Genomic DNA, 25,888 nt, shown 5'->3' on the forward strand with positions numbered 1-25,888 from the left:
TCCGGGAGAAATCCGGGAATAATCCGGGAATTTTTTTTCCTTGTCCCTGTATACACCCTGAGGAGCCCAGTCTCTGCTTCGTTGCCCCCACATCTTAGAGTGCAGATTGTGCTATTCTTATCCTTATTTACCGGACCCTGATTTTTGTCCAGGTTGAACCATGGTTGCCAGGTTTATGGCTAGGCTACTCATTCAGCCTTCAAACTGTTAGATCCAGTCAACAATTGTGGGATGTGTCTGGCCACAGGTGCCAGACACTGGTCAGACTAGTCCTGTAGACAGTCTCCTGCCGAATGGGGCTCTTCAGTCTTTAGATTTGATGGTACCACCTCTTGATCTGCGATACTATCGCCATTCAACAATTCCCTGATCATTTCACATATCCCATTCGCTTAGCATAGTAGGAATGTCATCGTCCTGATAACCATCGTCAGCTAGGATCACCATTTAGAATGTGCCATACTTCCTTCTGTCAAGATCTCTTCTCCCTGGACTCTGCTCCCCATGTTTTCTCACATTCTCCACCTTGGATGGTGCCAGGCCACGGGTTAGGACCAGTTTCTTACAAGATCCTAAAGTTTGTCGCCTCCATGACCTTTATGGCGTCTGTTATGTCCAGTTCTTCAAAAGTTCCAAGGTGCTACAGTCTTTTAACAATGATGGCTCTAAAACTGAGGCTCATCCGGAATATGCTTTTACATCTCCTGCCAGTATGACCATCCCCCGTCAGGAACAAGTAGTGTGTGTACAGCAGAGGTGACAGCCCTTAGCGAGCCCTCCATTTTATTGCATTGACCTTCCTTGGCCTGTTTTAATGTGTACTTATACCGAGGCCTCTTCCTTTAGTCTTCTTGTTCGTCCTGGCTTCTTGACATCCCTTGATGAAGAGAGACGATATAATAGGTTCCATAGTGATACAGTGAAGTTACGCAACAGTTAGTGAACTCATACTGTCATGTGGTCACATGTAACATTTGGTGTGTGTAAATCATTCTGATAAATTAATTAATCTGCATTAAAGTGTTGCTAGGCAACATAATCAACACAGTGATACGTGTCTCAATTAAAAGTGAACCTAGCTATTAAAATAAACTTTCGGTTCATTTCTGTCAAAATCAGTACTTGTCTCAAAATTAACTTCCAACTTAGTGCACTAAGTGCAAGCGAGTTTGCCACTATTGTATGCAATTTACAGGGCAGCTCGATTATGCACTGGCGTGTAACCTATTTTAAATCGGGCGCGCAAGCTTCAGTTTTCCCTAGTGGGCTAAATGACTCTTTTGTAATAACATGATCGCACATCAAATCTAACTGGAACTGAATTCACCGCACAGGTCAGCGAACTGTACACACACTTTTGCACTCTAAGTGATAACTCATCTCAGAGTAAAAGCGGCACATAAATTCACACTTCTTTCATGCATACAAAAATGAAAACACCTTTATATTAAACATACAGATTATGGCATGCAATTACTAATTAAACATTTCCAGCTCTGAATAAACTTCAAGAACTTGTATTTCATAATCAGTAAAATTTATCGCCTGAGAGAAGCTATTAGTTTGCTAAAACGGATTCAGATTACAGTAAACTCGTGTCTAGACGATGACGTCACAAATCGACAATTGCTTGGAATGAATGAAATACCTGTACTGAAAAATACTGTCCGTTGAGTGGTTTACTGACTTTTATAACAAATTTGGGTACCTCCTGCATCGCTACATACTGACTCAAAGAGCGGTATCCAGGCTATTGAACAATGCTATTCTTGGCAGCTTTTGGTCTCCACTATTGATGACCTTCTTGCTGACCATTGTCATGCTACCATTTCAAGCCACCTTTCTCTGGACCCCAAGTCAGTTGGGTATCCCAGGAAATGAATTAGCTGACTGTTTGCCTAGAGGAGCACTTACTCGCTCCCCATTCACTTTGCTGACCCAGGTGCAGATTTGGAGGTGCACGTGAGATCTCTGGTTGCTCGGAAATGGAATGACGTCTGGTGGGCTACTGTTCCATTAAATAAATTCTGCTCAATCAACAGGACAGCTGCAGCATGGTGCCCTTCCTAACACTTCTCCTAGAAGAATTCATAGTCCTTTGTTGTCTCCGCATCAGTCATGTCAGGTTAACCAGTAGTTTTCTTTTGTGTAATAAGTCCCCCACAAATTATGGTTGTGGAGCCTTGAAAACAGTATCTCATGTCTTGGTGGAATGCCCCTTCCTTTTGGCCCTCCATGCGAAGTATGGACTTCTGGATTCATTGCCTGTAATATTAACAGACAATTCATGGAGGGTTGGCCTGGTTCTCAGTGTGCTTCGTGGAAGTGGTTCTTCATCTTAGTTATAAGATTATAATATACCTCTGGAGCAGGTGCAGCGTGATTGGGGATGGGGCATCTCCCACTGTATGCTAAGTCTGAGGGTATCCTGACCCTACCTCCTTCACCAGGCTACTTTTTTCAGCCCTCTTTTACCCCGTTTTAATCACTTTTAGATTTGGCTTGCCTCCTTTGTGCTGCGTCCAGTTTTCTATTCTAGGTGTTGCACTCTGTTGAATAGTTGGCGCTCTTGACTACTGGATAAGAGGTGGGACATCTCTGAGTGGGATGTTTCCTGTCACCTGCAGAGCCCTGGGGATGCCCACCTGCTTACTTCCCTATGTTCTCCATCATGCTTTTATTATTGATTGTGCAAAAGCTGTCCATTTTTAACCTTACCTCCTGACTAGATCAGAAAACGTTCTCAATGGGCATCTCTACTTCAGGATGCACCACTCTTGAATAGAGGGACTGATGACTCCCCCTCCACAATCCACCACCCAATTCTGGTAAATTATATTGTTGAGACACTGCAACCCCTTTGTTGGTATTGAACACTAGCAGTAAATTCAGTCTTTTTCCTGAAACCCCCAAAGCATCTTCAGTGCTGTATATATCAATACTTTTTGTAAATATTGGTAATGCGTTTTAGTTATTGTTACAGACCTTTCCTGTTTTCATTCCTGATGCTTCAAATTGTTCCAGATGAAACATTAAGTATTTATTATCTGCAGAATGGGAAGTACTTGTAGTAATGTGAAATAACAAATGCAGTTTCATTAATGTGCAGTGAAATTATTGTATTGAAGCATTTGTGTGAATAAGTGGGTTGGAATTAAATATTCACAAGACCTCCTAGACAATTTCTGAGCTTATGATTCAGGTTTATATCAAGAGACTCATTTCCTTATTCCCTGTCCCTTCAATAAACGTACCCGGTACAGCATGAAAGATGGGCGTTTCCTCCTAATGACAGTTTCGAATTTTGAATTGTGCTCCTTGTCCCTGGCTGTGTCTGTGCTTGGTCTTTCATTCAGTCAATCATCTTTTCATTGTATCGAGAATATTTCTTCACCTGAGTCCCTACCCCATATTTACACAGGGTAGAGAAATATATGGAGGAAAAGGGTGGTGGACGGGTGGGGGGGGTGGGGGTGGGGGGGGGGGGGGGAGGAAGATGCCACTGCTCTTGCAAAATACCAGAATGCGGATTTATGCTGATAGTAATTACAAAATTGAGGTAGCAACAGTGCTGAGGCAGATGAGGACTGAGATGAAGAATGACAAGAGGATAAAGCAAGTGGGCAAGAGTGTGGAAATGGGAATGTGATTGATTGAGGATAAGGAGTAGCAGAGACCTAGGAGTTTTACCTATGCTGTTATAGACTATTGGAGAGGCTGGGATCCAAATCACAGTTCTTATTACAATTTTCTAACACACATGCAAGACGTAGTCCTTACACCCATTCGCTACTTTATACTCAGTGCAGTCACAGATATTTCATGTCTTATCTAAGATAGAACCAAAGTGAAAGCCACATCATGTGCAATCTGTACTTCAATTATTATGCAGTACTCTGTGAGAGTATGGCGGCTAACTAGCTGTCTGCCCATAGAAATGACAACCATGAAACTATGGCTGATAGCAAATGAGAGCCCCTAGTTGTCGAAAATGTTACACACCACAATATCAACTACTTAAAAATCTGATTCAGTATTAATGACATATGGGTCTTCCATTATAGTACCAACTCCTCTGAACTGTGCAGATGGGAACTGTCTCCAGGACAGGGGTTCCTGTAATCCCAGTTGCCTAACCTCATCTAGCCCTTACCCACTGAGAGAACACACTGGGTATGACTTTGGACTCACTGTTATGAAGACAATAGATCAAATCTTCCTCTGGCCATCCCAAATTTAGGTTTGGTGTGGTTTTCTTGAACATCTGCTGTGAACACTTGTTCTCTGGGGACTGGTGGGGGGGATGGAAATAAAGGCTTGTTGAAAGTGTTTACTGTGGATATTTGTGTGCTGATACTTCTCCAGTTTCTTTTAGTTGTGCTTGTCATCCAGTGATTAGATCAGATATTAGCAAAATAACATTCCTCAGTAATATGGAAACAGGATTAAATAAACTTGAGCTTGCTGCTTCAGTTGTTTCATTAAATCACATTAAGCAAATACAGATGTGGTACCTTTGATTAGACCACATCGGATTCCTCCCTCAGTGTGCAACTGGAATGAATGGAAATGGTGATCTCTCTCCATTCTTAAATACGTACTACTACTAGTCAAGCAGTGGAAAGTCCAGGTTGGAATATGAATAATATTATAAAAAGAATAGATTGCTGCTGACCATAAAGATGGCGTCTCGAGTTGCAGATGTGCACAACAAAAAGACAGTTACACATCGAGCTTTCAGGCAAAGCATTCAGAAAGGAATACACATATACATTCAAGCAAGCACACTTCACACACATGTAATCACTATCTCCAGCTGGAATGCAACTATGACGTGTTGAACTGAAGCAGAAATCTGGAGTGGGGAAATTGGAGGAATAGCAGGGTATGAGTGGGGGTAGAGAAGTCGACACTACCAGGCAAAGCCTGCAGAGACTAGATGGTGGCAGGACAAGGCTCTAAGGCACAGTGTCAAGAGGGTGAGGGGAGGGGCGGGAGTGGAAAAGGAGAGGAGCAGAGATGGGGAAAAGACCAGTTGGTTGGATTGACAGAGACTGCTGCTCAGTGACGGTGAGAGGATGTGAATTGTGATGTGGTCATGGGAGAATGGGGGTAGAAACAGTTGTATGCACAACGTAATCTCCAATCCCTGCTTCCACCCTTTGGCCCTTCCCAGAATCTCTCTCCTGAGTCTTTTCCCTCCTTACCTCTATGACACTTTGAACACCCACCTTCTGTGGCGCCCCAAAATCCATAAACAAACAATCCTGAATGCCCAAGTGGAGCTGGTTATCGTGCTGCCCCTGAAAGAATTCTGGCACTAATTTATAAACTCCTCCAACCATTTCCCGGAAATACAGGCTCCCACATCAGAGATACCAACTACTTCCTTCACTGACTCTCCATAATCCCCACCCTTTACCTTCTGGATACCTACTCGTCACTGTTCACACCACTTCTCTATACATCAACATCCCTTATACCTATGGTTTTTATTTATTTATTTACACGTCAAGTTCCCTAGGACCAAATTGAGGAGCAAATCTCAAAGGTCGTGGAATGTGTCAGTACATGAAATTACAACATAAAAGTAATAACAGATAAAAATAAATGTTTATGAACCCGAAGTCCATAAGCTTAAGTAAACGCAATCAACAATACAACAAGAATCAGCTTAATTTTTCAAGGAACTCTTCGATAGAATAGGAGGAGTGACCCATGAGGAAACTCTTTCCTTTTCGATTTGAAAGTGCGTGGATTACTGCTAAGATTGTTGAATTCGAGCGGTAACTTATTGAACATGGACGCAGCCGTATACTGCACACCTTTCTGCACAAGAGTTAAGCAAAGATATATTTTGAGAGGCCAGTGTCAAAAGACCCAGACTCGTGAACAGGGGTCGACAAGAGGTTCGTTAACTTGCACCACTTATTGCCTGAACCGCCTGTTTCTGAGCCAAAAAATATCCTTTTAGAATGGGAAGAGTTACCCCATAATATAATGCCATACAACATAAGTGAATGAAAATAAGAAAAGTAGACTGATTTTCATGTCGAATGATCACTCACTTCAGATACCGTTCGAATAGTAAAAACGGCAGCCTTAAGGGGACCGCACCCTGCCTATCTAACCCGTGTTAATTTAGGCAAGTATTTGACCCATTTCTGAAAAAACTATTTGATACAGGACCTTAATATTTTTACTGTATGTTGCATGATGCTAATAGTCAACTGTACTAAAATCTGCTTTATCCATTTTATAGTTTTTAAGAAATACTTTTTTAAATTTATTAACAAAAAATATTAGGTTTTTTCTGCATAAAATATTTTTTTGTGAACTTCCTAATGGGGGAATATTAATGAATGTAGTACCAGAGGTGGCCTTTTACGTTCTATAGAGTCTCTGAAAATTTCATTAATTTATCTATGATAGTTTCTGATATAATGGGGCATATGTACTGAAAATTTTAGTTTGCGGGAAATTGACTGTAATGAAAAGACTTTTGAAATTTGTTACTTACAGTTAATTAAAACTGTCCTGCTGCATATGATGGCCTATCTTTGGCCTCTAGCAGGTCTTCCAGTTTCTTTTTCACCTTCTTGGATGTTTGTCTTGCTTTCTTGGCCATATTGGATGCAAACCTGTCTGCATCAGCTATCCTCATTTTATCGCAATGTTGCAGCCCAGTGATCATATTTTCACCAGGATTAATTCCCAGCGTTTTCAGTACCCAACACTTTCCCATATTACCACAGTTGAATGTAATAACAGAATCATGGACTCCTAGTTTCATTGTATGCGTGCCTACAAGTACAATTTTAGGAAGGCGGCTCCAATTATGCTGTTGAAACATTAATTTGGGTTCTGTGTCTGCCCATGCAGACATTTCCTTATGAGGTCAGGATGAGCCAAGTCTCTGAAAATAGGTTTAATTGCTGTAATAACAGCAGCAGGAAGAGAATGTTGGCGAGAATAAGATTCTCCAGTTGCCTGAGCCCTGTTGTATTTGCACCATGAATTTTCTCCTGATGGACACAATCCATGACATGGCTTATCATCAGTAGAGGACTTAATGAAGAATATGGCCCAAACATCTCTCTTCATTGCCTCCAGATTTTCTTTTTCTCCTAATTGCTTGCCCATAGTATACCTACAAGTTTTCTATAACAACTACTCACAATCACATTTGAACAAAACTAACCACGTGTTTGAAAGCATGCAATGTAGGGTATATAAAGATCTAAAATATATGCAGAAAAGTGGGCGTGGCACATAAACACACATGGTAGGAAAATGCTCTTTAAATGCTCAAAATAAATTTCAGCAAAATCCTTTTCAGAGTACTTAAATAAAACCTTAATCTATCTAAATATGATGAAAACTGAAAATAGATTTTTTTCGACCTGAACAACAATGTGGTCCCCTTAAGTCTTTGAACAAGATCCTGAATGTGGGTTTTCTACGAGAGCTTACTATCTGTCTGAACTCCTAGAAATTTGAACTGTTCAGTTTCACTATTCATATGCCCATTCTGTGAAATTAAAATGTCAGGTTTTGTTGAATTGCATATTGGAAACTGTAAAAACTGGGTCTTACTGTGATTTAGTTTTAGTTTATTCTCTACAAGTATGAACTTAGGTTATGAACTACACTATTTGAAACTGAGCCAATGTAGCTCACAACATCCTTTACTACCAAGCTAGTGTCATCAGCAAACAGAAATATTTTAGAGTTACCCGTAATACTAGAGGGCATTTCATTTATATAAATAAGGAATAGGAGTGGCCCCAACACTGATCCCTGGGGCACCCCCCCCCCCCCCCCCCCCACTTGACTGTACCCCACTCAGACCCCGCATCACAGCCATTCTCAACATTTCGAATAATGACTTTTTCCTGTCTTTTGCTAAAGTGAGAGGTGAACTAATTGTGAGCTACTCCCCGTATTCCATAATGGTCCAACTTCTGGAGCAATATTTTGTGATCAACACAATCAAATGCCTTACTTAAATAAAAAAAGCCAAGCATTTGGAACCTTTTAACCCATTCAGTGCCTCACAGAGAAAGGAGAATATAACATTTTCAGTTGTTAAATGACTTCTAAAGCTGAACTGTGCATTTGAGAGCAAATCGTGTGAAATAAAATGATCAAGTTTATATGTACAAGTTTATATGCCTACTAGCTCAGCAGATGACGAAGAAATTGAAGAAATGTATGATGAAATAAAAGAAATTATTTAGATAGTGAAGGGAGACAAAAATTTAATACTCATGAGTGACTGGAATTAGTCAGTAGAAAAAGGGAGAGAAGGAAACGTAGTAGGTGAATAGGGATTGGGGGTAAGAAACGAAAGAGGAAGCCACCTGGTAGAATTTTGCATAGAGCACAAGCTAATCATAGCTAACACTTGGTTCAAGAATCATAAAAGAAGGTTGTATACATGGAAGGAGCCGGGAGATACTGACAGGTTTCAGATAGATTATATAATGGTAAGACAGAGATTTAGGAACCAGGTTTTAAATTGTAAGACATTTCCAGGGCAGATGTGGACTCTGACCACAATCTATTGGTTATGAACTGTAGACTAAAACTGAAGAAACTGCAAAAAGGTGGGAATTTGAGGAGATGGGACCTGGATAAACTGAAAGAACCAGAGGTTGTACAGAGTTTCAGGGAGAGCATAAGGGAACAATTGACAGGAATGGGGCAAAGAAATACAGTTGAAGAAGAATGGGTAGCTTTGAGGGATGTAGTGGTGAAAGCAGCAGAGGATCAAGTAGGTAAAAAGACGGGGACTAGCAGAAATCCTTGGGTAACAGAAGAAATATTGAATTTAATTGATGAAAGGAGAAAATATAAAAATGCAGTAAATGAAGCAGGCAAAAAGGAATACAAACGTCTCAAAAATGTGGTTGACAGGAAGTCCAAAATGGCTAAGCAGGGATGGCTAGAGGACAAATGTAAGGATGTAGTGACGCATATCACTAGGGGTAAGATAGATGCTGCCTACAGGAAAATTAGAGACCTTTGGAGAAAAGAGAACCACTTGTATGAATATCAAGAACTCAGATGGAAACCCAGTTCTAAGCAAAGAAGGGAAAGCAGAAAGGTGGAAGGAGTATATAGAGGGCCTATACAAGGGCGATGTACTTGAGGACAATATTATGGAAATGGAAGAGGATATAGATGAAGATGAAATGGGAGATATGATACTGCGTGAAGAGTTTGACAAAGCACTGAAAGACCTGAGTCGAAACAAAGCTCCAGGAGTAGACAACATTCCATTAGAACTACTGACAGCCTTGGGAGAGCCAGTCCTGACAAAACTCTACCATCTGCTGAGCAAGATGTGTGAGACAGGCGAAATACCCTCAGACTTCAAGAATAATATAATAATTCCAATCCCAAAGAAAGCAGGTGTTGACAGATGTGAAAATTACCGAACTGTCAGTTTAATAAGTGACGGCTGCAAAATACTAACGCAAATTCTTTACAGACGAATGGAAAAACTAGTAGAAGCCGGCCTCGAGGAAGATCAGTTTGGATTCCGTAGTTATGTTGGAACACGTGGGGCAGTACTGACCTTCCAACTTATCTTACAAAATAGTTTAAAGAAAGGCAAACCTACATTTCTAGCATTTGTTAACTTAGAGAAAGCTTTTGACAATGTTAACTGAAATACTCTCTTTCAAATTGTGAAGGTGGCAGGGGTAAAATACAGGGAGCAAAAGGCTATTTACAATTTGTACAGAAACCAGAGATAAGAGTTGAGGGACATGAAAGGGAAGCAGTTGTTGGGAAGGGAGTGAGACAGGGTTGTAGCCTCTCCCCGATGTTATTCAATCTCTATATTGAGCAAGCAGTGAAGGAAACAAAAGAAAAATCCATGGAGAAGAAATAAAAACTTTTAGGTTCGCCGATGACATTGTAATTCTGTCAGAGACAGCAAAGGACTTGGAAGAGCTGTTGAATGGAATGGATAGTGTCTTGAAAGGAGGATATAAGATGAACATCAACAAAAGCAAAACAAAGATAATGGAATGTAGTCGAATTAAATTGGGTAATGCTGAGGGAATTAGATTAGAAAATGAGACACTTAAAGTAATAAAGGAGTTTTGCTATTTGGGGAGCAAAAAACTGATGATGGTCGAAGTAGAGAGGATATAAAATGTAGACTGGCAATGGCAAGGAAGGCATTTCTGAAGAAGAGAAGTTTGTTAACATCGAGTATAGATTTAAGTGTCAGGAAGTCGTTTCTGAAAGTATTTGTATGGAGTGTAGCCATGTATGGAAGTGAAACATGGACAGTAAATAGTTTGGACAAGAAGAGAATAGAAGCTTTCGAAATGTGGTGCTACAGAAGAATGCTGAAGATTAGATGGGTAGATCACATAAATAATGAGAAGTTATTGAATAGGATTGGGGAGAAGAGAAGTTTGTGGCACAACTTGACTAGAAGAAGGGATCGGCTGGTAGGACATGTTCTGAGGCATCAAGGGATCACCAGTTTAGTATTTGAGGGCAGCGTGGAGGGTAAAAATTGTAGAGGGAGACCAAGAGATGAATACACTAACAGATTCAGAAGGATGTAGGTTGCAGTAGGTACTGGGAGATGAAGAAGCTTGCACAGGTTAGAATAGCATAGAGAGCTGCATCAAACTAGTCTCAGGACTGAAGACCACAACAACAACAACAACAACAACAAAATGATCAATTACCCTTCCATACACAGCCTTTGAATAACTTTAGCAAACACTGATGGCATAGAAATAGGTGTAAAATTATCTACGTTATTGCTTTCTCCCTTTTTATACAGCAGCTTTACTACTGAGTACTTTAATCACTCAGGAAAAATTACAAATATGGCTAAATACATGGCTAACGTGCAGCACATTACTTAAATATTCTGCTAGACACTCCATCATAACCGTGAGAGTCCTTAGTCTTCAGTGATTTAATTATTGACTCAGTCTCCCTCTTGTCTGTATCACATAGGAGTATTTCAGACATCAATCTCAAAAAGGCATTTCCCAAGAGAGTTATGATTCCCTGTAGAAACTAAATTTTTATTTAATTCGTTGTGCAGCTGACCAGACACTTCCTTCACAACTGGTTTTAACGCTTTTAACACTGCCTTTCCCAATGTCCTTCAGGCTGCAAACACACTATCTCATCCCTCATTACTTTTTAACTGTATCCTAACTCATAGCCTCTTCTCCTTTGAAGGAAGCACATACAGGCAAATCCACTGCATGCTATGGGCACTTAAATGGCACCCTCCTATGCCAACTTTTTAATTGGGCATCTAGAGGAAACTTTCCAAGTCTCTCAGACCCCTGCTCTGGTTCAGGTTCAGGTTCATTGATGATATCTTCACAAACTGGTATCAGGGCCAAGATACCCTCCCTCATTCCTTCACAACCTCAACACATTCTCTCCCATCTGCTTCACCTGATCCTCCTCAACCAAGTGCGCAGCCTTCCTTTATGTTGACCATCTCTTCTCTCATGGCTCCATGCACACCTCTGCCCACATTAGACCCACCAACCACCAACAATACCTGCATTTAAGCAGCTGCCATCCATTCCACACCAAAAAATCCCTCTCATATAGCCTGACCACCCAGTGACAGCATATGTGCCATGACAAAGAGCTATCTTGCCCAGTGTACTGAGGGTTTCAAAGGCCTTTACAGACAGCCACTGTCCCATAAACCTAGTCTGCAAAAAAATTTCCAATGACACATTCCACACATGACCCTAATCCTCCCACCACACCCAAGAACCAGCTACAGAGGAGTGACCCCTTTTTCATCCAGTATAAGTCCAGGCTGGAACAACTAAACCACATCCTTCATCTAGGCTATGATTATCTATTATCAATCCCTGTAACAAGGGACACCCTACTCAAGTTCCTTACCACCCCTTCTAAAGTGGTGTTCCGTCACTACTATCCACCATTGTGGCATCCGTTCGGCCACTGCTGTCCTACTACTGTAACTTTTTCCTCAGGAGGTATGCATGTTGTTTGTCTGCCATGCGTGGCCGCCCATCCAATGCCTCCCTATTCGATGACTCCTTTGATCGCTAGTATGGGGCACGTCCCTCTTTTTCTGTTACCTCCTGGAGTTCAGTTTCATCTCTGGCTCCTTCTGATTTACTTCACACTACCTGCAACTTTCCTGGTGGGTGTGAACCCTTCACCATCTTGGCTTCATGTGGTGGATTGTGTTCACGTTGTCCTTCATTTGCTTCCTAAGCATACTACTACAGCCTCGCTATTCACCTTCAGATTGACGACCTTCACATGGAACTTCACAATAGTACCTTTGTTTACACTGATGGCTCTTGGACTGACCTTGGTGTCGGATGTGCCTTTATTATTGGCACCGACATTTTTTGGTATCGACTTTCAGCACACTGCTCATTATTTACTGATATCTTCACCCTGTATCAGGCCACGGAGTACATCCAGTGACACAGGCTTTTTGGTTGTCATCTGCTCAGACACTTTGCACCCTTCAAAGCCTCGGTGTACTGCACACCACACATCCCTTAATGCAACGGTTCCAGGAAAACTGCCACGTGCTCTCTCTTGATGGAGCCACTGTCATGTTTATGTGGATTCCTGGTCATGTTGGTCTGACAGGAAACAAGGCTGTTGCCAAGGTTGCAGTCCTTGTACCTCAGCCCACTAGTTCTTATATTCTCTCCGATGATCTCTGTGTTGCCATCTGTCAGGTGATGGTGTCACTTTGGCACTGCCACTGGTCCTCCCTTCATGGGAATCAAACCGGTTATTAAGCCTGTCCCAACAGCCTGGACGACCTCCTCTCGGCCCTCCTACCATGAGGTGGTCATTTTAACTAGGTTGCGTATTGGGCACTTCCTTTTTAGCCACCACCACTTGTTACGTGGCACTCCATCACCAAAAGTAAGGTGTCCAGCTTTTTAGAAATCAAGCAACTGTTAATTTTCTGTAATATCTATATCATTTTCAAGGTTGGACATTCATCTGTTTTTGCACATAATCACAATTTTTATAGATGCTGTGATTGCATTTGCACACCCTTATTATACCAGCACACAGCTATGTCCTCGATGACGTGTTGAACAGTATGTTTCACCTCTTCGCTGAGGCTGAATTGTCTTCCACCCAAATGTTCTCTCAACTTAGAAACAGAGGGTAGTGAGTTTTATCAGTGTGCCACAGTAACTGTCAGCATTTATTGTGGTCCAGTAGGCATTAAGTCGAATAACAAAAACCCCTTTGGTCCTAAAACACAGTTGCCATGACATGACTGACAGATTGTGTTTGAATTTTTGTGGTGTGGGTGAAGAGGACTGCTATTGGTAGCATGATTGCTGTTGGTCTGTGGTGTAAAGTGAAATGGCCAGATTTTGTCATCCTTGAGAATTGAGGCCAGAAAGTTGTCCTTTTCATCTGCTAAGAAATTCACGAGAAGGAAAGTTGTCCTTTTCATCTGCTAAGAAATTCACGAGAAGAATCAGCACATTGCTGTTTGTTGTCTCCTACCGGCATTGGTGGTACTGATCTTGTGCACAGCTTCTGATACTTGTCTGTTAAAATCCTATCATTGGCCCTTCGAGAAACATCAGGAACCAAATTTCATAAATCTACATCTACATCCACATCCATACTCCGCAAGCCACCTGACGGTGTGTGGCGGAGGGTACCTTGAGTACCTCTGTCTATTCTTGTATTGTTTGTGGAAAGAAAGATTGTCGGTATGCCTCTGTGTGGGCTCTATTCTCTCTGTTTTATCCTCATGGTCTCTTTGTGAGATATACATAGGAGGGAGCAATATACTGCTTGACTCCTCGGTGAAGGTATGTTCTCGAAACTTCAACAAAAGCCCATACCGAGCTACTGAGCGTCCCTTGCAGAGTCTTCCACTGGAGTTTACCTATCATCTCCATAATGCTTTCGTGATTACTAAATGATCCTGTAACGAAGCACGCTGCTCTCTGTTGGATCTTCTCTCTCTCTCTCTCTCTCTCTCTCTCTCTCTCTCTCTCTCTCTCTCTCTCTCTCTCTTCTATCAACCCTATCTGGTACGGATCCCACACTGGTGAGCAGTATTGAAGCAGTGGGTGAACAAGTGTACTGTAACCTACTTCATTTGTTTTCGGACTGCATTTCCTTAGGATTCTTCCAATGAATCTCAGTCTGGCATCTGCTTTACTGATGATTAACTTCATATGGTCATTCCATTTTAAATCACTCCAAATGCCTACTTCCACATAATTTATGGAATTAACTGCTTCCAGTTGTTGACCTGCTATATTGTAGCTAAATGATAAAGGATATTTCCTTCTATGTATTCGCAGCCCATTACACTTGTCTACATTGAGATTCAATTGCCTTTCCCTGCACCATGCATCAATTCGTTGCAGGTCCTCCTGAATTTCAGTACAATTTTCCATTGTTACAACCTCTCGATATACTACAGCATCATCCGCAAAAATCCTCAGCGAACTTCCAATGTTATCCACAAGGTCATTTATATATATTGTGAATAGCAGCGGTCCTACGACACTCCCCTGCGGCACACCTGAAATCACTCTTACTTCAGAAGACTTCTCTCCATTGAGAATGACATGCTGTGTTCTGTTATCTAGGAACTCTTCAGTCCAATCACACAATTGGTCTGATAGTCCATATGCTCTTACTTTGTTCATTAAACAACTGTGGGGATCTGTATCAAACGCCTTGCAGAAGTCAAGAAGCACTGCATCTCTCTGGGAACACGTGTCTATGGCCCTCTGAGTCTCGTGGATGAATAGCGTGAGCTGGGTTTCACACGATCGTCTTTTTCGAAACCCATGCTGATTCCTACAGAGTAGATTTCTAGTCTCCAGAAAAGTCATTATACTCAAACATAATAAATGTTCCAAAATTCTACAACTGATTGACGTTAGAGATATAGGTCCATAGCTCTGCACATCTGTTCGACATCCCTTCTAGGAAATGTGGATGACCTGTGCCCTTTTCCAATCTTTTGGAACACTATGCTCTTCTAGAGACCTACGGTACACCGCTGCAAGAAGGGGGGGTGGGGGGCAAGTTCCTTCATGTACTCTGTGTAAAATCGAACTGGTATCCCATCAGGTCCAGTGGCCTTTCCTCTTTTGAGCAATTTTAGTTGTTTTTCTATCCCGCTGTCATCTATTTCTATATCTATCATTTTGTCATCTGTGCGACAATCTGGAGAAGGAACTACAGTGCAGTCTTCCTCTGTGAAACAGCTTTGGAAAAATACATCCAGTAATTCGGCCTTTGGTCTGTCATCTGTTCAAAGTGATCCACCAGTCAACCTTCATGACGGTTTCGTCAGAAACCGGTGGTCTCCCGCTCATTTGTTTGTTTGTGAAATTCAGTATGGTCGGCAGTAAACTCGCTACACAACTTGCAAAAATATTTTACATCCATACACAATTCTTTCTATACTTTCACCATTTAGCAATGAATTTCAGGTGATTCAACAACTTTTGGTATTTCAGTTGATTCAACACCTTTTACATTCAGAAACCGAATAACTGTGTGAACTCTGCACTTGATGGTAGCATCAACCAGAGCTCTTCATAATCGCTGCCAAGCCAAGACTGAGTAGCCTAGCGAGACCGGCGCATCCCAGTTTGGGATTTATGGAAGCAAAGTAGTTTTTGTGTGTCCCAAATGCTTTGGAAACTATTCTTTTGTGATTACTCCTGTATATTGTGAGTAAACAGTATCAGTTAAAGAAAGTAGAATATAGGATAACTCACCATTCGATTTCTTGAAAGCTGTTTTTCTTGTTAATGAAAAGCAGGTAGACATTGCTAGTGTGTAGTGCTCCACAACTGGAGTGTTCTTTTAGCAAATTACATTTATGAGTAATTCCTCCACAATGATCTACAGTTTTACAGCTTTTGTACCAGAAAACAACTTACTTGTCTTGCAAAATGCAAATTCTGTACATTTGGGGTGTTTAGACTTCATTTCCATAAATGCAAGTATAATTTAATGTGTGACTGTTGATGACCCATAATAGTGTATGAGCTTCAAAATTAAGTTCCTCCAATGCAGATGCATGGTTATGACAGAGTTACTCTCTTTGAAGTGCTCAACTGTCTCCCACCTGAGTTGTTGTAACTTGAAGCTGTCCTCCTAGTTTGATTGGCATCTTGTGCTGAATCACAACCAACTTGGAAATTGGTGCACCATTCCACAATGGTGGTTTTTGACAGACATGTTGCCTGTACACATTCTTCATTCTCCAGTAGATGTCTGTTCTGGTATTCGTTCTTCAGCAGCCTAGAAAAAAATCTAGCATGTTGATCCTGTTTGGATGAATTTGATGATAATGTCACCAAAGTCCACGAGTCTGCATTTACCGTACACACATCGGAAAGTCACGAATAGCACAGTAATCCCTTGCCTACGTGTTGGTGCTTATACACCAGCACTGGAGCTGCACTACATTACATATACACTGCAGCAACACCCTCAGTTGGGAACTTTTTGATACCCCTTACAGTTTCTGTGGTCCATTTGTTATTATTTACGGTATTGAGCATTAAATCATTTTCATTGGATGAAATTCCTTCCAATAACAAATAGCAATTTTAAAAAATTGCCAGAAGCAATTACAGTGCCATTAGCATTAGAGTGAAGGCTCAGTATGACAAAGTAATAAAATAGCAGGCTGTTTAGAATACAAATCAAAGCTCCCCTTTAACACTTCCACTAGTTTCATGTCCTCCCACAATTAAATGAAAGGCCTAAAAGCAGAACAGAATCATCTGCAGAAACAAATTATATGCCTTATTCTCTTGGGCAGTACACTGTTTTCTCATTGCACAGCTTTTGCAGCTTTATTATATTAACTAATACTTTTCAATCATTTCCCTGTTCATCTTTTGGGTTTTACACTTTGACAATAAATGGTCCAATAGATTCCGTAACATACCATTAAGGTGGCAAGCTTAAAGAAAAATCAAAATGCATTTCATGCAAATATTGGTAAAAGTATAGTCAGGGATGGAGGGTCACAACAAAGGCTGTCACTGTAGACAACATGGCTTCCTGAAAAATGATTGTGAGTGTTACCTGGCGATTATTTCATATTTTATCATTGTATCTGTAAACATCATTGCCAACAGCTTTTTAATTCCGAACTTTTTAAGACAAGTAGCCCCAAAAATTATAGTATGTACTAGAATATGTACTTCGTTATACAGGTGGATGTTGATATAAATTGCTAAGGTGTGGCACCATATTCGTAATTTGCAATGATGTGACTTCTATAATCTGTCTTTGTGCTCCTCTTTCCTTATCTTCTTCCCCTCCATTCCCACTTCAGCTTGTCTTCCATTCGTCTTCATTCACACCTTGCCCCCACACCCCTGCTGAACTTGCTCTCAATTTGATGTTCGCTTAAGTACCGCATGCTATCATCTCCTACGTTAGTGTATTAGGTAATGTACTAAGTGTCTTCTGCATCACTTCCTGATTGCCATTGGTACATTGAAAAAACGGTTTGATTTAATCTTCCTTTTGGCATGAAATCCTCACATTATTCTCTTATGACTAATGGAAGGAAAACTAGAGTTTCAAGAAGTGCAACCCGCAGACAATGAGGTCATTAGCGACAGCTTAATGACAGAGACACACATTTGTGTGCATATTTCTTCTAGCTTAACTGGTGTCTGCAGTTGAGTAAAATTCATCTTTATATGTATTAAATATATGTATTAAATAAGTGCACTACATCAAATGATGAGATGATGGTATATTGTGCTACCAATTAATGTTACAGGTATTTACTCAAATGAGCAGCAAATAGCTTTGTTCCAGAATAAAAAAAAACCTTCTTTGTCTTCAGAAATCTTCCATTTTACACTGCATTTATAAGTTACTAAATGCATCTTAAATGGATGAAATTGTATTATTTACAGGTACTGTGACTGCTTCGCAAATGGAGAATTCTGCCACATGTGTAACTGTAACAACTGCTATAACAATCTTGACCATGAAGAAGATCGTCAGCGAGCTATAAAGTCATGCTTAGAGAGAAATCCAAATGCATTTCGTCCAAAAATTGGCAAAGGCATGGTAGGGGATGAAAGGAGGCATAATAAAGGCTGTAACTGTAAACGCTCTGGCTGCCTGAAAAATTATTGTGAATGTTATGAGGTAATTATTTCATATTTTATCATTTCTATCTGTCAGCCTTGTTATCAACAACTTTCTAATACAGATTTAATGTTAAACTTTGCAAAAGTAACCTCATAAGTAGAGTAGGGTTTTTGAAAAGTCTCTGAACAAATTGAGGGGTATGCTGGTAGGATCATAAGAAGTCTATGCAGTCCGTACGAAAATATAATGGAGACTTCAGGGAAATTAAATGCAAATCATTGGCAGGTAGGAGACATTTTTGCGAAATGCTGCAAGGGAAATTTGGAGAAGATTGCGCAACAGTTGTACTGCCTCTGTTATGTATCTTCCATGGTGATTATGAGACTAAAGTAACAAGATAAAGGAGAATATTGAGGCAAATAGACAGTTGCTAACTTTGGTACAAAGTACCTTCCACCGTGAACTGTACAGTGGCATGTGGAGTATCTATGTAGATGTAGGTAAATCTGTTATTGTGTCAAGCTCATAATAACTTAATATTTTAGGTTAATTTGTAGGATGAAGCCATTTTATTTTTTTTAGTTATAGCTATTTGTAATGGTTTTCTAATATGTTTTTACAAATGTCGTGGGCTATGCAGCGTACAAAGTGGAGTAGCAGTTTGCATCACTGGTAGGCTTGCTGCAAGTTGCCAGTTAAAATCTACTCAGTAAATATTTATTATTTGGTATTCATCATTTTTAGAAGGTTCTTGAAATTATTTACGTATGTAATGTGTGCACATCCTGGATTATTGTGTGGTTCCTTTGTCTTATTTTTGTTGCATAAACTCTGACACGCTTAATATCTTTCTATATCTTCCTAATTAATTGCAATTTCTCAAGATATTGCAGCTCAATCCAGCTTCGTTCTGTGCAACATTAGAATGAGTCTCAAAATGTTAAATACTTTACTTATATTGAAATTACATTTCACACTTAGTTCCTCAGACACATTTCTTTTCTCACCACTTTCCTCCATGGAGGTGGTATCTCTGTACCAACCTTAGCACAGGTGCAGGTCTTCGTTCCTTGATGCACCCACCATATTTTGTACCACACTACATACGTTTGGGTACACTGTCCTGTCTGCAAACATAATGTTACTCTTATCTTGCAGAATAAAAATTAAACCATCTGTTTGCATCTTCTTATTTTATCTTAGTCTCCTAAATACACATTTATATCATGCTCAGTATTTCTCTAACAGGGTTGCCACAGGTTCTGGAAACCAGGGAATTTAAAACAGATCAGGGAAATCAGGAAGAGAGAAAAAAACTGTAAAAAACTTCATTTTTGTCATAGTAGATGAAATGGTTTGTTTACTGAGGTGTCATGCATTGTCACTGGCTGGGTGCAGCTGAATATGTGCGCTGCTTCCCTACTCCCTCATTAGTACTGCTTCTCCCCTTCCTCCCACTCCCGTCAGCTTGCAGTCAGTGCTGCCACCACTTCTTTCCGCTAGCCTAGCAGCTTCCAACGAGAGGCAGGGAGGCATGAGGAGTGGTTTGTTTGGATCTGATTTTCAAAGATGTAGGTGCAGTGGCTGGAGAAGGCAGTCATGTGTGCACGAGTTGTGTCCAAGTGATTGTGTGAATGCATATGTGTGCACTCTCGTTTTCTGACAAAAGCTGTAGCTAAAAATTTAGATGTGAGAGAGTGATTATTTTTGTACATGCCTGCCTGCGTCTCAGCAATCATCATTATTATTGATTTTCAGGGTATTTGAACAAGTTATCTGTTGCATGGATTGAGCACCGTGGTCTCATTTCATCAGCATGCTGTCTGTGGCTTGTGAATAACTGGCCACACAAGTGGATTTCCATGACAGGCCAAAACCACAGACCATTTCTGCGGGTATCTGTAATGGATCAGGCCTGCTGATCTGAAGGCATTGGGTTCCCACTAATGTAGCGGCCCTGCCTGTCTGGTTTAGTCTCACTGATCTGCCCGCAGGCTGGGTCTGTTTGTGTGTTGCTTAATGCAGCGGATTTTCATGGTTTATCCATGGTTCCAGGACTGCAGTGCTCCTGAACTGGCCAGAGGCCATGGGTGATGGGTTTCAGGGATTGTGACCCTGTCATTGCAAGTACTTTTGTTTGTTCTATTACATTTTGGCACTTCAAAAGTAATTAATATGTTAGAAAGTATGGACGGTAAGAAAAAGAAAATTGTGTCAGTCGATGGCGGTTTGTACGCTATGTACTTATATATCTCTTGAAAGTAAAATCACACAATGCCTGAAAAATAATACGTACAACACAATGGGTAATCACTGTCTATAACGAATATAGTAGAACCAACGTTTTATTGGCTGTCACCTGCAGTGTTAGTTTATGCTTTTCATCCCCGCCCTGTACACTTCTTTAGAGGCCCAGTTTTTTCTGAGGTTATTTCTGAAATCAGTGAAGATATTTTAAAACTGTCTTGCAACCCCAAGGAAATGCGTATTTATGTCACCAAATGTGTTTCGTTGTATTGAAATAAAATAATATCAATGGTCTTAATGACTTGCTTTCCCCATTTAGAAAAGTTCATTACAAAAGATGTTGTAGATTTTTGCTCGCATCAGGAAACTCCATCTGCTTGCAATCCCTTCCTCCTCCTCCTCCTCCTCCTCTTTTTTTTTTCCCGTCTTAACTTACCCTTGAGATCTCAAAATTTGTCAAGGAAAAATGCTAAAACTTGTCTGGAAATCGGGGAAATGAAAGGGAATTTCACTTGGGGAAACTAGTGGCAACCTGTGTAAGTACTCATTTGAAGCAGTCTAGGCAGCAATACTAGTCATTAGGTTACTCGTTATAAAAATATATCAGTGTGCCATAAACACTATTTTAGTAATCAAGTGAACATATTACAATTATTGTACTGTTTATGTTGGCACATCATGATTGTTGTTTTAATACTGATTGTTATCATGTCATAAATTACACTTATGATCAACTGTCTTGTCTTTCTTCCTCCATAAACTTGATGTCGGTAGCACTTTCCAAAACAGTTTCAAAACAGTATACATCGGAAAGGAATAATTTGTCCTTACCTCTTTTAATTTTTGTTTATTTATTTTTTTAAAAGTTGTAAGACATATATTTGCCATGGATATTTCTTTGCGGGGAAACGGTGGACATTAAAAATGACTGAAAAAAAATAGTAAAAAAGAAAATATGGGAAGTTAAGACTTAAACTTCTGGGAGGCATTCCTTTTGGAGAAAGCATAATTGCAGGCACATGTGTTTCAATGAGGGATTCGTAAGTAAGTATTGTATGCCCACTTTATACAAAACAATATAAGTTCATCTAATTAATCAATCTATGGAAATAATTCTCTCCAAATAAAATTAGTCATTGCAATGTATTTATCATTTTCTCATTGTTCATTCTAAATTTCTCTACCTATCATGTCACAATTTATCTTTTAGTGTAGTGGCAGCAGTAGAACAATTTTAAAGGAAGATGCTTCTACAGTGCAAGGGCAGATAGATTTGTAGTGCTTCGAAAATTTCAGAGTAAATTCTAGAACCACTAGGCCTTCCACAATTTCGAACACCCGATATTTTAGAGGTGAGTGGGAGAAACAAATATTCCCTACTGTGGATTGCCCATTTATATGTGCAGGTCTAAAAACAGTTATGAGAATAAGATGGACCCGGCGGCCGAATGGCGGCAGACAAGTACTTGCTGTACAGTCCACAGAGTTTCCGTGTATGGATCGAAAAGATCAAGGAAAGTTTATGTAGTATTCTGTGCTCTTTAGTGTCTGTATTGGTTGTAAAAAGACTAATGGACAATTGAATATAGATTTCTATGTTCGTTTATGTATTGGACTCGTTTGGGACTAGAGACTCTTGAATAACTTAAAGCCTAGTCTACGAACGAAGCAAGACACATCTATACCGAGCAAGGTGGCACAGTGGTTAGCACACTGGACTCGCATTCGGGAGGACGACGGTTCAATCCCACGTCTAGCCATCCTGATTTAGGTTTTCCGTGATTTCTGTAAATCGCTCCAGGCAAATGCCGGGATGGTACCTTTGAAAGGGCACGGCCGACTTCCTTCCCCGCCCTTCTCTAATCCAATGAGACTGATGACCTCGCAGTTTAGTCTCTTCCCCCAAACAACGCCAAGACACATGTGTACTATTTGAGTGTGTGTGAGTGAGTCTAATGTTTAAGGAATAAGTTAGCTTGCAGAAGTTATTGTCTGTGGAAGTTGAAAATATATAGTGATTGAACTGAAAAATATTTTACAAGTGCCGAAATTATTTCGAGGATAGAGAAGTATTTTAATAAATTCCTTTAACCAGCTATAGTATTTGGAGAAGCAGCTTTTGGGAGATCGACATAGCTGATTACCGAGAGAAGAGCATCAGCTACACACAACGTGCAAGTTAACTGATTTGAGAGATGTGTGAGCCTTGCAACTCAACACCCCACTGTCTCTTGTCGTCTGAAAAAGTTAGAAAATCACATATAAAGAGGCGATTGCTATTATATGTTTTTGGAAATGGAGGAGTGGGTACAATAATTCATTTTGCTGAAAGTAATTGGTAAAAGCTGACCTCCAGATATTTGCATCTTAAATCAGTGGTTGGATTCTGCTGTGAAAACACTGATGTTGAAATGTCACCAGCACACTCAGCCTTATCAACTCTAATTTGATTAGTAACTCTTTCCATTAATGCTACTGTATCTTACTGTCTTTCCTTTTTTACGTCAGAATCAAACATTTCGAACAAATTGCTGTTAAATACAACATAAAAAGTAAAGTTACGTGCCTATAGTGGCTGGGAGACACCAAAGGGCAGGTTCAGCTGCCTAATTGCAATGGGTTTTCCTAACCTTTGCACCCACGGGCACCTTTCCTTCACAAAGTATGAGGATTATGTCCATAAGCGTATCTGTTAAGTGTTGGTGGCTGCATAGAGGAGCTTAACATCTCCATCCAATGAAAGGGCCACAATGAACAGTCATGGATATTAGTGCAAAGAATAGTGATAAAGGATGTCATGCCTGCACCTTTCGTGTCACCTCTGTTCTAGCAGCAAAGAGGAAAATTGTCAGCAGCATGAAGCATAACTGAATGGTCACTCATCCAATTACTGGCCAGTCCAGACAGTGCTGAACTTCGTTGATCTGACAGGAAAATGTTTTATCCACTTCGGCCCCTGGTATGTGATCAACACCATATCAGTTAGTTTTAAATTGTTTACAAAAATCACGTACATACGTTTCTCATCACTAAAGTTCTAGTTTTGTACCTAATTTTAATAGTTTCTCCCACATAGAAGTTCTCACCTGCAATAGAATTAAAATTACTTTCTGCCCTTAATCTTAAAATTTTTGATATAGTTTCAGTATTGTACACTAATGAATGAGGTGTAATTGCAGGTAATTGTGTCTTTGTTTGAGCCTTTCATTTAAGTAGATTATTTACCCATTCCTCCAATCTTGTGAAAGTGGAAAATGAAATGACTAATTCCTCTGAATCCTCATCTTATTCTAAAATATTAGCATCTGAAACTTGTTTTCATTCTGTATTTGATTTACCAAGAATATTGCCTTTCCTCGTTTTAATTAAATCAGAAGTTCGCCTTTTAAAGTAAGAAAAACTCTAAACTTGGCAACAAATGTCAAATTACATAAAAGATTTGTTCTAGCTCAGTACCTGTCTTTTTTCAGCTTTTAGATGTACTATAAATTGCTATAAACTGTTCACTAAAGTTGTCAGAATATCTTACAAATGGTCTCGATGTTTCTCATTAATACTGGTATATGAGGTGTGTTCAAAAAGAAACCGAACTTTTGAAATAGCGCGCCAATCTGATGGGAGAGCACACTGCGGCTACAGAGTGCACCTAGTGGCAGGTTTAGACAAGAGACTGCCATTTGCCTCATGTTGTTGAAGAATTAGCTAGCAGACCACAGCCGCTGAAGTAAGTACGTGTACAGCCTGCTCGTCGGATTAGTGCACTGAAGGAGCTGAAAGAACTTGAGTGTGAAATTCTGCTGAAAACTTGGCAAAACTTTCACAGACACATTTCAAATGCTTAGCCAAGCATACCGGGAGGACTGTATGTGTCATACACAGTCCTATGAGTGGTTTAAACGTTTCAACAGGGCAGAATGTCACTCCGTGATGATTTCAAGTCTGGACATCCTTCCACATCAACAAATGATGGCCGTGTGGATTGTGTTCATGCTGTGATTCACGGAAATCATCGTTTAACAGTTTGGGAAATTGCTGAGGAGTTGGACATCAGCGTTGGATCGTGCTATCAAATTTTGTGTGAAAAACTTAAGAAGCATTGTGTCAGTGCAAAATTTGTACCACATCTGTTGACAGAAGATCAGAAACAGACCCATGTTGAAATGTGTGAGGAACTGCTTGCTGCTTTCAATGACAATGAAAACTTTCTTAAGAACGTAATAACAGATTATGAGATGTGGGTTAATGGGTATGATACTGAAACGAAGATGCAGTCGTCACAGTGATCACCTCATGCAAAAAAGACACACAAGTTGGCCAAAGATCAAGGTGATTTTGGTTGTATTTTTTTACTGCAAAGGCATTATCCAACATGAATTTGTGCCATGTTGTCAGCTGGTAAACAAGAAAGTGTACTAGGGAATCCTAGTGCACATGAGGGATGCTGTGCGCAGGAAGAGGCCTGAACTGTGGGAAAACCAGAGTTGGATGTTGCATCATGACAATGCGCCGGCTCACGTGTTACTACTTGTCTGCAGCTACCTAGCAAAACACCACATACCCATTGTGCCCCATCCACCATATTCTCCTGACCTAGCCCCAGCAGGCTTTTTCTGTTTCCTAAACTGAAAAATACGTTGAAAGGCCTTCATTTCCAAACAATAGAGGAGTTACAGGACAATGCGATGAGAAACCTGTGCACCATCCCACAAAATGTGTTCCAACAGGCATTCCAAAACTGGAAAAAGCAGTGGGAACGGTGTATTGCAGGGGGACAGTGCGTAAAAAGTTGTACAATAAGCAATAAAGCTGATACAGCAAAAGTTGGGCTTCTTTTTGAACACGTCATATATTTTAAGTACAACTTGAATGGCCATTTCAGAATTGTATCAAACACTGTTTTGGTAAATTATACAAAAAATCAACCCAGTTTTTACAAACTACATAACGTCACAAAATACAGAAAATTACAACAACAAAAAAATTGTTTGGGGTAAGTACAGCTAACTCTGCTCTACTGTATAACCCACACCACTGAACTCTTGCCTGTCCTGCATCACCCTAATTTGATGTCACCATGAAATTGCTCAACAGCTGTCTCCAACACCACCAGGTCCCATGTAGTCACCCACCACAATTTGGCATTGTCCATCAAAGCAGCTGCCCATCGATCTTCTGTATTGCTGTCATAAAATATCTTTTTTATCGGCTGTGCTGTCACTTCTACTTGTATGTCTTTGGTTATGCATGATTCTTAAAATTTGCCCTTCATTGGATGTATTAATATGTACAGTTCCTTTCTTTTAATAGCTATTTTTCTGGTTGCCAAGTATGACAACACAATTTTACAATAATTCTTCATGTAAAATGGTTTATGTTTCTCAATTATTTTCATTCAATAATGGCTCTAATCATTTTTTGTGGTATCCATTTATCATGCAGTCTGAATTCCTATTCTTCATTAGCTTATTTTATTAGCGCTGACCACATGAAAGGCAGTCCT

At 40.2% G+C, this 25,888-nt stretch overlaps 1 protein-coding gene across 1 annotated transcript in view; it reads left to right on the top strand.

Annotated features, from left to right (window-relative positions):
* Window positions 1-25,888, top strand: part of LOC126161961 (protein lin-54 homolog) — a 271,287-nt gene that overhangs the window by 207,808 nt on the left and 37,591 nt on the right. The window contains exon 9 of the mRNA XM_049918145.1: window positions 17,961-18,198. Within this exon, the coding sequence (XP_049774102.1) occupies window positions 17,961-18,198 (238 nt within the window). The remainder of the gene's footprint in view (window positions 1-17,960; window positions 18,199-25,888) is intronic.

The sequence above is a fragment of the Schistocerca cancellata genome, chromosome 2 (assembly GCF_023864275.1).
Source record: "Schistocerca cancellata isolate TAMUIC-IGC-003103 chromosome 2, iqSchCanc2.1, whole genome shotgun sequence".
Classification (NCBI taxonomy): Eukaryota; Metazoa; Arthropoda; class Insecta; order Orthoptera; family Acrididae; genus Schistocerca; species Schistocerca cancellata.